Source organism: Capra hircus, chromosome 29 (genome assembly GCF_001704415.2).
Source record: "Capra hircus breed San Clemente chromosome 29, ASM170441v1, whole genome shotgun sequence".
NCBI classification, from domain to species: Eukaryota; Metazoa; Chordata; class Mammalia; order Artiodactyla; family Bovidae; genus Capra; species Capra hircus.
In genome coordinates this window covers 35,534,962-35,549,799 of record NC_030836.1, presented here as the reverse complement: position 1 = coordinate 35,549,799, position 14,838 = coordinate 35,534,962, and the positions used below count along the sequence as shown (strand labels likewise).

The 14,838-nt window shown below is 50.9% G+C and overlaps 1 protein-coding gene across 6 annotated transcripts in view; it reads right to left on the bottom strand.

The window, feature by feature from the left end:
• APLP2 (amyloid beta precursor like protein 2) overlaps positions 1-14,838 on the bottom strand; it is a 62,864-nt gene that overhangs the window by 12,673 nt on the left and 35,353 nt on the right. For 4 of the 6 annotated variants that reach the window (XM_018043160.1, XM_018043163.1, XM_018043164.1 and 1 more), the window contains exons 4-11: positions 10,613-10,725; positions 9,134-9,330; positions 8,341-8,549; positions 7,173-7,340; positions 4,171-4,301; positions 3,220-3,294; positions 1,750-1,908; positions 957-1,085 (exon numbers count right to left, since the gene is read on the bottom strand). In XM_018043160.1, the coding sequence (XP_017898649.1) occupies positions 957-1,085; positions 1,750-1,908; positions 3,220-3,294; positions 4,171-4,301; positions 7,173-7,340; positions 8,341-8,549; positions 9,134-9,330; positions 10,613-10,725 (1,181 nt within the window). The remainder of the gene's footprint in view (positions 1-956; positions 1,086-1,749; positions 1,909-3,219; positions 3,295-4,170; positions 4,302-7,172; positions 7,341-8,340; positions 8,550-9,133; positions 9,331-10,612; positions 10,726-14,838) is intronic. The other 2 variants (XM_018043165.1, XM_018043166.1) reach the window with 1 other exon arrangement.

Genomic DNA, 14,838 nt, shown 5'->3' with positions numbered 1-14,838 from the left:
CAGGGTGGGCTCGGATGTTAAAGGACAATTCTTCTCCATCTTTACAGCTCACATAACTAACACCACACAACTGTGAGCTGCTCAAGGGCACACAAAGATTCAACTGTGCCGTCAGATACGGGAGCAGAACCAGGCAGCAAATGGGGCTGGGGGGGAACCACCCAGGGCCTCTGGGAAGTTCCCCCACAGTTACACCACACAAGCAACAGGAGGCAGGAGGGGACAGGTCCCCAGCCTGTGCACGCCACGTCCCCACAGCCTGCAGAGCACTGGATTTCGAATACGGAAAGTAATAGAGGAAGACCACTTATATCACTTCAAGGCCCTCTAGGAAAACTAACAGGTGAACTGTTTTAAAGGAAGCCAGCGGTCCTGTAGGCAACTTCATTTCTTCAAGAGAGTAAAACTCAAGTTCATATACAGACAAAGCCAGAACGAGAAAGCAGGTCCAGAAACAACCTGCTTTCAACCTACAGACAAGTGCACAGACTGGAAGGACACAGCAGGGGACAAGACAAGGGACCTAACGGCATCCAAACAACAGTGAAACTGTGCAAGACAGTGCCGTTTTTAAGACGTGCTTGGTATATAAAGTCGGCCAAAATATTCGTTCAGGTTTTTGTACCATCTTATGGAAAAACCCAAATGAACTTTCTGGGCAACTCAACATTTGCCTAGAAAGAGATTTTAAATGTTAATTCTGGTGGTACCCTTAACCAGTAATAAATTGAAAGAAATTGATTTATCTTGTCAATACAATTATCCATTTCTAAACTTCCAGAAACAATTTAAATAGAACATACTTAATATTAAAAAGCATGGGATACATATGTTTAAATTTGTACCTGTGCAAAACCCAGCTTTTGTACCTACTGTCTCTGGAAATAAAAGGTCATTCTTCGAGGACTATTTACAAGCAGCACTGGCCAGAGCAGTCTCCCCACTGTCTGCTGTACCTGGGACCTCATCTGGGCCGCCTTCTCGGGGTCGACAGCCAGCACGTGCTGGTAGTGACGGAGGGTGTGGAGGCGGTCTTTGTTCTCAGCGCGGACGTAGCGCCGCAAGGCCTGCAGGATGCGATGGGGCTGCAAGACAGAACGGGAGTTTTCACATCCAGAGACTATATATAGAACTAAAAACAGGCAGGAAAATGAAGCTTTAAGAACTCACTGAGAACGTCAACCTCAGCAAGGCACAAGAATGAAACCTGTACTTTTAAAAGCTTTCAGTTACCAAGTAGTAAGAAGCTACCTTTCTAAGAAAGGTACCAAAAGCTAAGTTGCACAGTTACAGAGGCTCCTCTACAGACAGTATTTCTCAGAACCTCTAGCCCACTTCTTCTTCTAGCCCAATCTATGCTGTTTCCTGAGCTCAGCATCTGATGCTGTAAATACTCAGGACAGAGCTCACTTGCTTAAGGAGGATACAGACAAACACCCTGTCCTCCCAGAGCAAGGCAAGTCAGAGCTGACGGATCAAGTCTAACAGCATTGGCAGAGAAGAGCTGTGATATAAACTTGATCACTGTCTGATTTAAAATAGAATTGGTTCAAAAGTCTTCATCCATGGGAGGCATGTTTTTATTCTTTGGAAGTAAGGCTACTATAAAAATGCAAAAGTTGGGGAACTGCCGACTAGCACCCCGAGGTTCTGCTTTTCCAGGGGAAGCTGTATCGGCACTGCCAGCGGCCCCGAGCCGGAAGTGGTCCCACACAGGCCACCCTGGGCTTCAGGGCTGGGCGCACTCACCCGCGGAGGGTCGGACTGCAGGGCTGCCAGGTAGTTCTCCAGCGCCACCCGGCGGCGGTCGTTGAGCATGGCCTCCACACGCGCCAGGTGCGTCTCCACCAGCTGCTGCTTCTCACTGGCTGCCTCTTTCTCCAGCGCTTTCACCATGGCCTGGAAGTGCTGAAAGAAAGAAGGAACCACATGGGATCCATGCCCCTGCGGGTGTGCACGCACACAGGGGCGGACCCCATTCTGCCTCTCTGTGCCCAGTGCCCCTGCAAGAGGCACAGACTCAGCGGGGAGCAGGGGTCGGGTCTGAGGGTTCTTAAGAGGTGACCTTGAACATCACAGGGGTTGAGGGCACCAATCCTCCTTGGTCAAAGATCCCATGTAACTAACTTACAGTCGGCCCTCCCTATGTGCAGTCCCGCATCCACAGATCAGCCAGTCATGGATGGAGCGTTACTGTGACGTCTACCACTGAAAACATCCACGTGTGGGGGGATCCTCTGTTCAAGGGCTGACTGTACTTCTCCATCTAACCAGAGCACATAAATCTGGGTGTCATGCAGGCTCCTCGGCACCTCTAGGGATGGAAATCCCAACACGCAGAGCCCAGGCCTGGCCTCTCCATGTGTGCTGTGAGAAACGGAAGGCTGTCTTTCCCACACCATAACAAGGCGTCCCAAACCACAGATCAATGGGGGACAGGCTGCGACACACAGTCCAGCCCCAGGGCGGGCGATGCTGACCATTCAAACGATGTGGTGAAGGGCAAGCTCCCTGCAGGTGCCAGGCCAGGTCTGCAGACAGAATTTAAGGCTGGGGAGCTGAGACCCGCCCCCCACCAAGCATACATTAGCTATGCATAAAGGGATACTCGTGGGTTTTCTAGGTTACTGGTGAAAAAGCAAAGGTGATTCAACATCACGAGCAGAGAGATTTTGGCAAAACATGAACACAAGCTGACTTAAACAGCAACCAGTGTCATGAGTCCCAAATCGGTCCTGTCAATTCCTGTCGACGCCCTCCTCTAGTCAAGGGGAAGGCAGCTGCTGAGGTTCTAAGATTACATTCTTACATCCAAAGTTAGAGATGAACTGGTATCAGAGAGCTCTATTTTCTGCCTTGGACTTTAATTAAGTCTGCCAAAGGGAAAAAAAAAAAAAAAAAAAAAGCATTCACTACTGCAGAAAATAAGGCGCAGCCTAAGGACGATGCCAGAGGACTTGCCAGGAGAGGAGAGTAAACACAGCTGAGCAGAGGTTACATCTGCGCGTGAAAGGTGTGTGTGCTCTGCTCTGGGTTTGGGTTTCCCTCCACGGCAGGTGAGCAACTCCAGAGAACACCACTGGGAGGGAAATCGAAGCGGCGAAGACCTCCTTGTGACATGAGCTCTCAACTAAGAGGGGGTCTGCCTTGTGGGGAGTCTGGCTCTGACCATATCCTGAAGGGTCTGCCTGGGGCCCCTCCCTGGAGGACACATCTCACCTGAATGAGAGTCTGCCTCTCTGCTTTGGGGAGGTTCTTTGCTTGAAGTTCAGCCTCTTCCCATTCCTTCTTCACCTGGAACAAAGGTCAAAGCCACTATGACCAGATAATCTCTGGAACAATGGTCCCATTTTCTAAAAATACTGTGGGGCCCTGAACATGATGTGGGAACGCACACAAGGAGCACACAGCCCACGTGCCCACGAGCTCAAGGTCTGTCCCAGGGCGGCTGCTTCGGGCTGGCATCAGTGCCCCCCCACCAGGGGAGCCCCATCTCACGGCTGCCTCGTCCATAACCTTGGGTGCGTTATTTGCCAGACTCTGTGCCTCAGTCTCCTGACAAGAAAGGGGAGGAGGGCTAACGCCTGCTTCTCAGAACAGTCATAGGTTTCTCCCAGCACACAAGCGAGCACAGGAGACGTGAGGCTGCTGCCCAGATCTGGCAAAGAGTCCCTTTTCCGTTTTCTTTCAACCCTTCTGAATAAGTCTAGGAGAAAGCTGCACTCGTGTGGTGCTCCTGGCGCTCTGACCCTTCCAACGCCTTTAAGGAAAAGAGAGCCAGAGACTCAGACCTTCAGCACGCAACAGTATCTAGCCGGAATGTTCTAACACTGCTTTCATTCAATGCATGTTAGTATCGTTGCCCTCTTCTAACGGTAAAGGATACTAGCTTTCTACTTACAATATTGATGTAGAGTTCCCTTCTTCAAAAATAAAAAACTTTAAAAAACAAGCAGAACGTAATGTTGACAGGAAGTGCCCCCTGGCAGAGTGGAGCAGTAAAGTCCTGGGAGGGGGGACTCCACCATCATGGGGCTGGGGGACGGGCGGGCACCGGTCCCATCCAGGGGACAGTCTCGCTCACACTCACACGCCTCACCTGAGGAGGTGGTGTCCCTTTGCTCCAACTACGAAGCCCTGACACCACAAAGATAAGGGGCCGAGGTTTACCCTGTCCATCCGGTTGCGGTGGCGGATTTCCAGCTGCTCCTTGGCCTTCTGGAAGCGCGCGTGCTCATTGTCGTCTGCGGACGTCTCGAAATACACGTCGACGTCATTGGTTGGCAGAGGAGTTGGGGGAACTGAAACAGAAGGACCGGACGGTTCTCTCCGAGGCCCGGCCCAATGCTGAAGCTGCACGGTGCTTGGGGACGAAGCCCAGCTGGGCCTGCTGGAGGGACCAGTGTGAACGGCACCACCTCGGCAGGGGGTGCGCCCATCTGCCGGGACTCCGCCCTGTCTTCCTTACCCAAAATCCAGCCGCCAGGCCTATCTGCACCCCCTGTACCTTCAGAACCAGCGAGGTACCTACTTGGGACTTCAGGGGCAGAGAAGGGAACACTTCTTACCCTCCCTCAGTTCTTGAAACATTAAAACCTAAAACTAACTACCCAACCGACCCTTCTGGTCGCTGAGTGCATCCGACCAGAGACAGGGCTGACGGCAGGTGCGCAAAGGCACGGCAGGGCTCAGGTGCCTTTTCTCCAGGTATTTTCAGGTCACAACTCACGCTGGGCCACTGATTCGACTGTGTGTTCTCTGCACACAGACTGGGCAGAGAAAGTCCAAACGCCCCAGCTGCCTCTGCTTAGGTTTCAGTCCCACTGGAGGACCCTCAGCCCAGGCCCCCGGCAGGGACAACACGTCTCACAAGGATTCGCCGTGGAAGTGAAGCCACTCAGGGCTTTTCCATCCATGACGCTCGAGGGCCTCACCCAGCCACCACCCAGAGAACAGCCCATTAGAACAAACACTCTGCACGCCTAATCCAAGTTCCTGGTGGCCCCGGGCAAGCGAGTGTCTGCACGAAGGAGCTTATCTGCAGCCAGGAGGTGGAGGCGACAGGTTTACTTAGCCTCTTAAGAAATACCTGTGGAGACGCTGAACACCCCGACTCACTGGGGATTTCCCAGGGCAGGGAGGAATGTCAGGCAGCCTGCTCACACAACTTGTTCTGTTGGTCACACTCGAGAGCCAGGTGGACAGCAAAAGCCAAATTCAATGAATTTCGATTCGGAGGCAAACTCACTCGATTTCCAGAACCACATAACTTTAACACAATGTGAGAGCAACTGGCAAACTGACGAGCGTGAGCACAAGCCAGCCTGCACTCCACGTCCTTCTGTCTGGGCGTCTCCCATTCACCCTCTTACTGAGTTTTAAACCTAAAAGCTACGGCTCCAAGTCTTGTCAAGAATACCTGGTTCCTACATTAAGTTTAAATAAGGTCTCAACAGCCAATTTGCAGACTGTCACTGAGTCAGAATCTATATAGATTGCTTCAGAAACCACGTTCCCCACGACACTCAGGAGAGTTTCATAGCGCTGAAGTCCATCTGTGCCAACAAGCACGTCACTCAGTGATGTAGGCCCACAGCTTAAAGGCTTATGTGTTGGAGACAGCCTTTGGTTCATATCATTGGGCCGGATAAAGATAATATAAGCACAAGCTGTGTCCGCCCCGGAATGAAAGGGCACAGGAGCAGCACACCTGGAGGTCTGCTTCTGAAGACAATGGACTCAGACCCAGAACCAGATGCCCTCTGCGTGCAAGCAAACGGCCCAGGAAGCTGGCACCCTCACAGGCGCTGGTCCCTTTCAAGGGACAATGACGCTACCAGGTTCCAAAGTGCTCAAGTCAGGGGCCCCGCAAGTGCACGGACACACTGCTTCTCCTTCCACAGTAACAGGAGACGCCGGTTCTGCAGACTTCAAAACCGTTCGCGCTTTGCCCACCTGCTGTCGCCTGGTGTCTCTTACTGCCCGTCAACACTTGACCCTTTGGGTAAAGACTGCGCCTCACGTTCAACAAGATCTTCAATGACCCCGATTCCTCAGGCTTCTGCCACAAACAACGCTTTCTTGCCCCTTAGTTTAAGGAGTTTAACAAAGCAGGAAGAATCACTGTAATTTCTAGCTCTGTCTTTCCACCGATGTTCCCTAAGGGCTTTTTTTTCTTTCATCTTTTCAATGATTTCAAATAAAAACTCCACAGAGCAGCAGCTGCAGTGGACGCACTAACAGTATAGCATATCACATTAAGAGGGAACAAAAGGGTCTAAAGGAAACCTTCGAATGAAAAGTTATCAGACGGTAGAGCCAAAAATCTTTAGAGCAAATGACCAGGACCGGCAATGAGTGTCAGAATCAGAAGGCAGAAGGGTCTGTCCAGCCAAAGGGTTTTCCTACACACGGGTCAGAACTGCTCCAGATGAGAATCTTCAACAGGAAAAGGGCTAACTATGAAGAAAAGCAACCTATTGACGTCTGAGTGAACCAGACCACTGAACGTGGAATTTCCTTTGTGACCAAAGAAAATAAACCAAAACTTCCTTGCTTCCTAAAGCTCTGTGTGACCCAGGGCCCCCCAGAATACTGGGGAAACAGTCACCACCGCCTGTCTGCAGAGCAGGCTCCCTGGAGTGCATAAAGATGTTCCAGTGCTCTCAGCATCCCAAAGCGTCCTTACTGTCACCTCCTTGGAGAGCAGGCGTCCCCCTTAGTCAGCGTGCATTGTGGGGGCTGGCGACAGGGCTGCTCAAGACCAGAATGAGGGACAAAGCCTGGACACGAGCATGTGCAGAACTCATGGCCTATCCGAGTCCCCTTCATGCCTTTCGGCGTCTGACAGCAGAGGGCAGGGCCTCCTTCCCAACCAACACAGGCGCTCCCGATGAGAAAGGGCAGGCCCCAGGCTCTCCCCTCGGGCAGGGAGGGAGCACCACCCCTCCGCCATCACCATCACCTCCTCCTCCTCCACCACCACCACCACCTCCACCACCAGGCCCACAGCGAGCACAGGACACAGAAAACTGAGCTGACAACTGCCGACAGGGAAGCAGAGCTAGGTCTAGAAAGCACAGAGAGGCGGGCAGACGGCCGACAGTGACACCGAGTGGGCGGGGAGCACCACGCAGACGCGGCCACGAGGACGCACGCCGGACGGGACTTACTCATCGCTTTACACACAGCCATACAGTAATCCTCAGACTCAAAATTGTTCCTGTTACCGCCGCAGCCGCCATATATAAAGCGCACGCACTTCCCCTTGGAGAGGTCGAAGTACCAGCGGGGCACCACGGCCCGGCACGGCCCCGTCAGCGCCTCCTGGGAGCAGACAGCTGTGTGGAAACGGTCAGAAGGTCAGCGGGGCAGGGCAGCGGCTTCGGGGCTCACAAAGCTACAGACCAGCAAGGGGAAAAGGGCCGAGTGACACTGGACCTCAGCGAAGGCGAGGACAGGGTGGGACCCGGGGGTCCCGGCCAGCTGTCACTGAGCACGCAGTCCTCTTCCTTCCCGAGGCAAGGGAGAGCTCTGGGGCTGCAACACTGAGCGGTGCTGTCTGCACTGTCCGGAGCTTAGAGTGGGAAAGGGCTGATGTGGAGGAACTCCACAGCGCACAGCTCGGGAGCCTCACATTTCTGGTCTGTGTAGTGGGGACAGCTGCCTGCCGTGGCGTTTCGGGGGCGCCCAGGGCAGAGGGAGGCAGCGCGGGTGCAGAGGCAGTTTCAGTGGCGCTCACCATCGTAAACACTACTCAGGCCCCTTGAAAGGGCCAGTGTACCTTTCCTGTTCTCCAAGGTTAATCACAAACTTCTAGACTCGGTAAGTCATCAGCTCCTGGCTGAACCCTAAACAATTCTTCAGCTCCTAAGTGGCTTCAAATACACAGTCAGCAGGGGGCTGCACAGAAGTGGTCTGGAACGTTCACTTTTTATTTAACGGTGAAATTGAAAGGGCCCTGATCCCTTACCAGCAGGTCATCAAATTCCATCAGGGCAGCCTACAGATTGGAACACACTCAGGAAAAGAACTAAAGAAGTGAGGTCCACTCCAAAAGCTGGGACTTTGGCCTCACTGAGGAAGGGGCTCCCAGGCGGGAACATCTCCAGCTGGATGTGGGAGAATCCTGCCGGGGGCAGACCACACGTTCTCTCTGATTCTCTAAGTCCTCACAATGCACATCGCAGTTTCCTGACTCCATCTGTCTGCTGCCAGACCCGGTAGCACCCAGAGTTGACCTCACTTTTGGGGCGTGAAGCTGCCCTCCTGGGAGGCAAGCAGCCTGTAAGTGAATGAAAGAATATTAACATATTGAAAGTAAATGACTGCCAGGTCTACCTCTGACATCATGAGTGATCTCCTCCTCCGCGGCGGCCCTGTAGCTGCTGGGCTCGGTGGGGCTCTCCTCATTGTAGTCATCTCCCTTGAAGGTGTCGTAGTAGTAGTCACGGTCTTCCACCACCTCCTCCCCCTCCTCCTCCTCGTCGTCATCCTCGTCTGCAGTTGCCTCTGTGAAGTCTTCCAGATCTGCTTCGGTAGGAAACTCACTAAAGGTCACAACAAGAAACGAAGGTCACCACCAACTGCTGCACGCAGAGAACCACTGACTCCCTTCCCTGCTCTGAGACTCGGAGCCCAGAGGCAGGGAGTAATAAGCTCAGCCCATCCCTGGTGGCTCAGACGGTGGGAAAGAATCCTGCAATGCAGGAGACCCAGGTTCGATCACTGGGTTGGGAAGATCCCCTGGAGGAGGGAATGACAACCCACTCCAGAATTCTTGCCTGGGAAATCCCACAGACAGAGGAGCCAGGTGGGCTACAGTCCATGGGCTCGCAAGGAGTCAGACACGACTGAGTGACTAACACTTTCACTTTTTCACTTTCACAGTGAGCTATGCTGCTAAAAGCCCTGAGCCCAGCCACCTCATCAGAAGCTGACCGCCAGGGAGCAGGGGCCTCGTGATTGTGCAGGAAGGCACGTCCCAGGAGGACAGGTGGATGAAGGCCACTGGTGCACCTAGGCTCAGCCACAGTCAAGTGAGATGTGCTGGCCCGTCTCTGGAGGAACAGGCTTCCCCCAGAAGCCTGGGTGTAGCAGCTACAGCCGCCCAGAGGCTCAGGACAGAACTCACCTTTTATAAACATCATAGTCTTCCTCTTCATCCTCGTCATCGTCATCATCGTCATCCTCCTCGTCCTCTTTGGACACCGCAGTTTGGACCACCTTTGTCTGCGGGCAGCACACGTACTCGGTGCCGTGGAACTGGTCCACCCCGCAGGGCAGCAGCATGCCGTAGCTGTACAGGGTCATCCCCTGAGTGAGGCAGGCCTGGGGGCCCGGGATCACGGTCAGGAGACAGCAGTGCACTCAGAGACCCCACCCGTAGCTCTCTCAGGACTCAGCAGTGTGCTCAGAGACCCCACCTCTAGCTCTCTCAGGACACAAGTGTGCTCAGAGACCCCACCCCCAGCTCTCTCAGGACTCAGCAGTGTGCTCAGAGACCCCACCCGTAGCTCTCTCAGGACTCAGCAGTGTGCTCAGAGACCCCACCCCTAGCTCTCCAGGACACACGTGTGCTCAGAGACCCCACCCCTAGCTCGCTCAGGACACAAGTGTGCTCAGAGACCCTACCCCTAGCTCTCCAGGACACAAGTGTGCTCAGAGACCCCACCCCTAGCTCTCTCAGGACTCAGCAGTGTGCTCAGAGACCCCACCCCTAGCTCTCCAGGACACACGTGTGCTCAGAGACCCCACCCCTAGCTCGCTCAGGACACAAGTGTGCTCAGAGACCCTACCCCTAGCTCTCCAGGACACAAGTGTGCTCAGAGACCCCACCCCTAGCTCTCTCAGGACTCAGCAGTGCGCTCAGAGACCCCCACCCCTAGCTCACTCCAGGAGAAGCCCTCACCAAATCATAGTGTTAAGCCTTTCTCACGGACACATTAATTTTTTGCCAAAAAGTTGTGATGCTACTACTTTACAGATTTACAAATTTCACTTAACCTGCAATGGGAAAATGTCATCTGGCCCCAAACAATGAAAGCCCAAAGGTGGAAAAAATTAAGGCTGGGGGGGTGGTGGTGGTGGCTTCTTTGAGTAATTATCAACACTGGTTAACAGTGGTCAGTAATAACACACATTCTTCAGTGGTGAGGAATTCAAATTACTTCATAATTAGACAAAGGCAACTGACTGGAAAAACCAACTAAACTTGGAGGACAAGCTAAGGAAGCTCATTCTCCTCAGAGGAAGAATGAAATGACTTCTAGTCTTGTCAGCATGCATGCCCACACAGATTTTCTGTAACTGGATATTTCCACACAGGCCTTGGGGTCTGGGGCAGCCTTACTGGATGCCCTGCCGAGAGCTTCTTAACAATCCTTTTAACGTCTTTGACTCCAGGCGCTGGACTATTAATACTGTACTTCCTTACCAAAATATCTATTCTTCTTCCAAGTATTTTTAAGTTAGAAGATACAAGTAACTGTAAACTTTGATGAGATAAAGGGGAAACAACTGAGTTAAGAAGACTATTATTTTTCTGGAGAAACACGCTCCTCTCTCTCCTGACAGGAGCAGCAGCCCCTGACCCCTGCCGTCCGGCCTTTACCTCTTTGACCACGGTGTGCCAGCGCTGGTGATTCTCGCACACCTCCATCCGCTCCTTGTGGAAAAACAGGCACTTCTCTGGAACTAGCAGAACATCACTGACAAATTCACCCACTAGAAAAGAGAAGCTTTGTCAGGAGCAAACCTGATCACAATTCAAGGTGAAAACGACCCGACTGCAGGTTACTGGGATGGTCATGCAGCCACGTGCAGACAGGAGCAGTCTCTGACGTGCGTGAGCTGAGCAGCAGCTCATCTGCAGGAGCCAACTGGACGTTTCGGCTCCAGGCCAGCAGACACAGCCGTGACGCCCGGGACTTCCTCCCTCCTCCCCGCTCTCCATCCCTTACTCCCGGCAGGCCTGCAGTATCCAGCAGGGAAAACAGGAAGAGGAGCCCATCAAGACCTCAAACACACATGATGACTCCCCACCACCGCTGACTTCACACCAACAACAGTCCCAGCCTCTCACTTCTCTATTTCTGCCCACATGGGGTTGAGTAACAAAATGTCCAGGAAACTGAGACTGCCTGTTCTCCCAAAGTACAGGTGAACTTTACTTTAGCCCTCTGTGTACCTATAGACACCTCGCTCTAAGACAAACCACCACTGTGATGACTGATCCGGGTATAGACCGTCAGTGGAGAGTGAATGACAAAGGGGGAGAGATGTCTTTGCAGAGGGAAGGTCTGGCAGACATGACTTTACCCGGGTGAGTGATAAGCTGACGGAAGTCATGTTCTGAAAACACATTACCTAGACCGTCTTTCTGCTACAAATAGTCATCTGGCTCTAATTATACACAACAATGAGAAGATGAGATCTCATGAGTTGGACGGGATCACCAACTCGATGGACGTGAGTTTGAGCAAGCTTCGGGAGTTGGTGATGGACAGGGAAGCCTGGTGTGCTGCAGTCCATGGGGTTGCAAAGAGTTGGACACGACTGAGGGACAGAACTGAACTGATACTCAACAATGTGACAGCATCATATTCAGAGATACTGTGTTAAACAAAGGGCTTAGGCTGTCAAAAATATTGTCATAAAAGATTCAGGAACGTCCTTAGCGGTCCAGAGGTTAAGACTCTACTCTTCCACTGCAGGGGGCACAGGGTCAATACCTGGTTGAGGAACTAAGACCCCCACATGCTGCCAAAAGAATAAATAAAAGATTCAAAAGAAAAAGCTCAGGAACTGTCTAGATTAAATATAATACATCACCCTTTTTGCAAGGGAGCTGCAAAGGACATTATTTGAACACTAAGGACAGTTGTCCCAAGTGTGACTGCTGTATCATTGTCATAACCCAAGAACGCCCTTGCTCTTAAGAAGCTGAAAGCTACTTGGAGGTGAACTATCATAAAGTCCCAACTCACTTTCAAATGGTTTAACGATGAAAAGTAAGTAAAGGACACAAAATAGACAGAGTACGATGGATAAGGCAAAACTGGAAGCCCAGGTAAGAGGTATAGAGTTCACGACTGCACTTACTACAGGTCTGAAACTTCTCAAAAATAAAAGCTGGGGGGAAATTACACATAGCTGCTTAGAAAATAGAGCCCTTATCTTTTAGAAATACGTGCTGAAATATTTAAAAAAAAAAAAAAAAGGTATCTGTGATTTGTTTCCAAATAATGAGGGGGTGGTGGGAGTGGGCCACAGACGGGGTAAGGTGGGTCCATGAACCGATGCCCATTTGATTGGGCAATGGGCACACGGGGGGTAAGGCGATGATTCTCTCTGTGTCTGGGTATGTTTGTAATGTCCGTAATAAAAGGCTAGACACTCTGGGTCAGTAGATCCAAGGTGGGCCTCAGTGATCCACACTCAACGAACATCCCAGGGGGCCCATACGGCCCAAGTGCAGGACACTGAGGTGATGCTGGGCTCAGGGGAGACGCGATATGGAGGAAGGGGAAAGGAGGCGGGCAGGGTCAGCTCTGACATTTTACAACAGAAACAACAACAAAACAACAAAAAGGAAAACCTAATAAGGAAATTGTCTGGCAAGAAAGGTCTTGGGGGAATTCCCTGGTGGTCCAGAGGTTAGGACTTGGTGTGCTCACTGCCAGGGTCCGGGTTCAAGCCCTAGCAGGGAAACTAAGATCCCAGAAGTCAAGTGGCAAGGTCAGAAAAAAAAAAAGAAAAGTTATAGGCCTGAACTGGTGTGAAGTCTACACGTAGACCAGCTTCCCAGCCTTACCACAGCCTCAGACCTCAGTCTCTGGGAGGCCAGGGGCAGGCCCTGACCTGCTGTGAAGGGGAACACACACTCTTGTCGTCACAAGCGTCACAAGCAGCGTCACAAGCAGCTGCCCCGTATCGACAGCCCTCCACAGGGCAGTGAGGTTTCACTCGCTATTAGCACAGGGATTTGGGGGGCCCAATAGCTCAATTTGACACTAATGCAGGAATACAAAGGTGAATTACACACAGTGCTGCTCTCGAGGGCCTCAAAGGCCCCGGGGAGATAGAAACAAAAGTTTACCATCAACCAGGCTTACGGTTGGAGCTTAGTACAGGCAAAGCCCAGTGGCAAACCAGGATTCAGCTCCACTGGAGAAGCAATCTGAGGCTCAATCTAAGTAGAAATCACTTGAATTCTGACATCCAAGTACCAGCTCTCATTGTTGACACTAAGTGTATTTACTTGGCAACATATTTATTTTTGGTTTTTTATTTTGGCCCCACCTCGAGGCTTCTGAGAACAAGACATCAATGGCAACTATCCCCATCCAAAAATCCTTCCAGAAATAAACAAGGACAGAAAGAGCCGCAGGCTCACAGAGCTCCCTTCTTTAGGCGCAGGAGTCCGTCTGTATATAAATGTCAGGGAATAGTAACTACCTCCCCCAAATACCAGCACCTTTGCCTCTTCACACTACCAACTCTGTCCCACTCAGACCAACCTATTTAGATAAAACTTTATGGATAACGAGGCAACTAGTAGTAAGGTCAGCTATAAGATTCAGTTTGAGGGGGAACATCAAAGTGTAACTTCTCACTGAAAATACTAAGTACCAGTGAAAAAGAGCCACACTGGGAAAGATCGAGTTGCACAGGCTTATGGACAAGGATGCAAAAGGAAGAAATGATTGCTGGGTACCATCTATCTATTGTGTATTCAAGAATGCTCTTTCATTTCCTTAAGCTTGAGAGTTTTACAGAGAATGAATGAAACCTCATACCCAGAGATTCCTTACAGCCAAATGCAATGAAAAAACATCTTCCAAGCCACATCACACACAACTTTTCAAAAGCCTCTCACCACTGCAGGGTGCTCAATTTTAAATAAACCCTGTTAAACACACACAGTGTCCTTTCCCCTACTCAACATGTTTAAAACAAAGTAATTACTATGTATTTTAAATACTGTTACTCAGGTGCTGCCTCTGTTAGTTTGCTATATGTGAGAATGAGAAAAGCAATGAATCCCATGTTAGGAAAGGTTTTAATGAAGGGAGGGAAGGGAACAGGTTAAGTTAATGGTTAACAGAAATAGCCACACACAGAGAACAAAGCAATGGATACTGAGAGAGAAGGGGGGGTGGGAGGAATTGGGAGGCTGGGACTGACACACTATTATGTATAAAACAGGTGACCAGTGAGAGTGGACTGTACCACACAGGGAGCTCTACTCAGTGCTCTACGGGGACCTGAACGGGGAGGAAATTCAAAAAAGATTTGGAAACACGGCTGACTCACTTTGCTGTACAACAGAAACTAACACAATATTGTAAAGCAACTATACTCTAATAAATATTAATTTAAAAATAAATACATCCACAGAACTCCAGAGGCTGTCTACTTTTTGTTAAACTTTTTATTTTATATTGGGATATAGCTGATGAACAATGTTGTGATAGTTTCAGGTGGACAGCAAAAGGGACTCAGCCATACATACCTATATCCATTCTCCCCCAACCTCCTCTCCCATCCAGGCTGCCACAGAACGCTGCAGGCTATCTACGCTTAATACTCTGTGTTAGTCCTATTACAGATCATCAAAAATTGATCATTTTGCCCCATTAAGCTTTTATGACCAAATCTGCCCAAGTTACCCAGGTTACAGATGTGTGAACATAATTCAAGTGTGTTGATGATAAGTGGTCAGCATGAACACACTCACTACATAAACATTTGGAACCACCCTCCTTCTGGGTGATAAAATGTTACAGTCATCCCCAAGTTCGCTCTGACTGTTCATACAAATGCATGGAGTCAGGA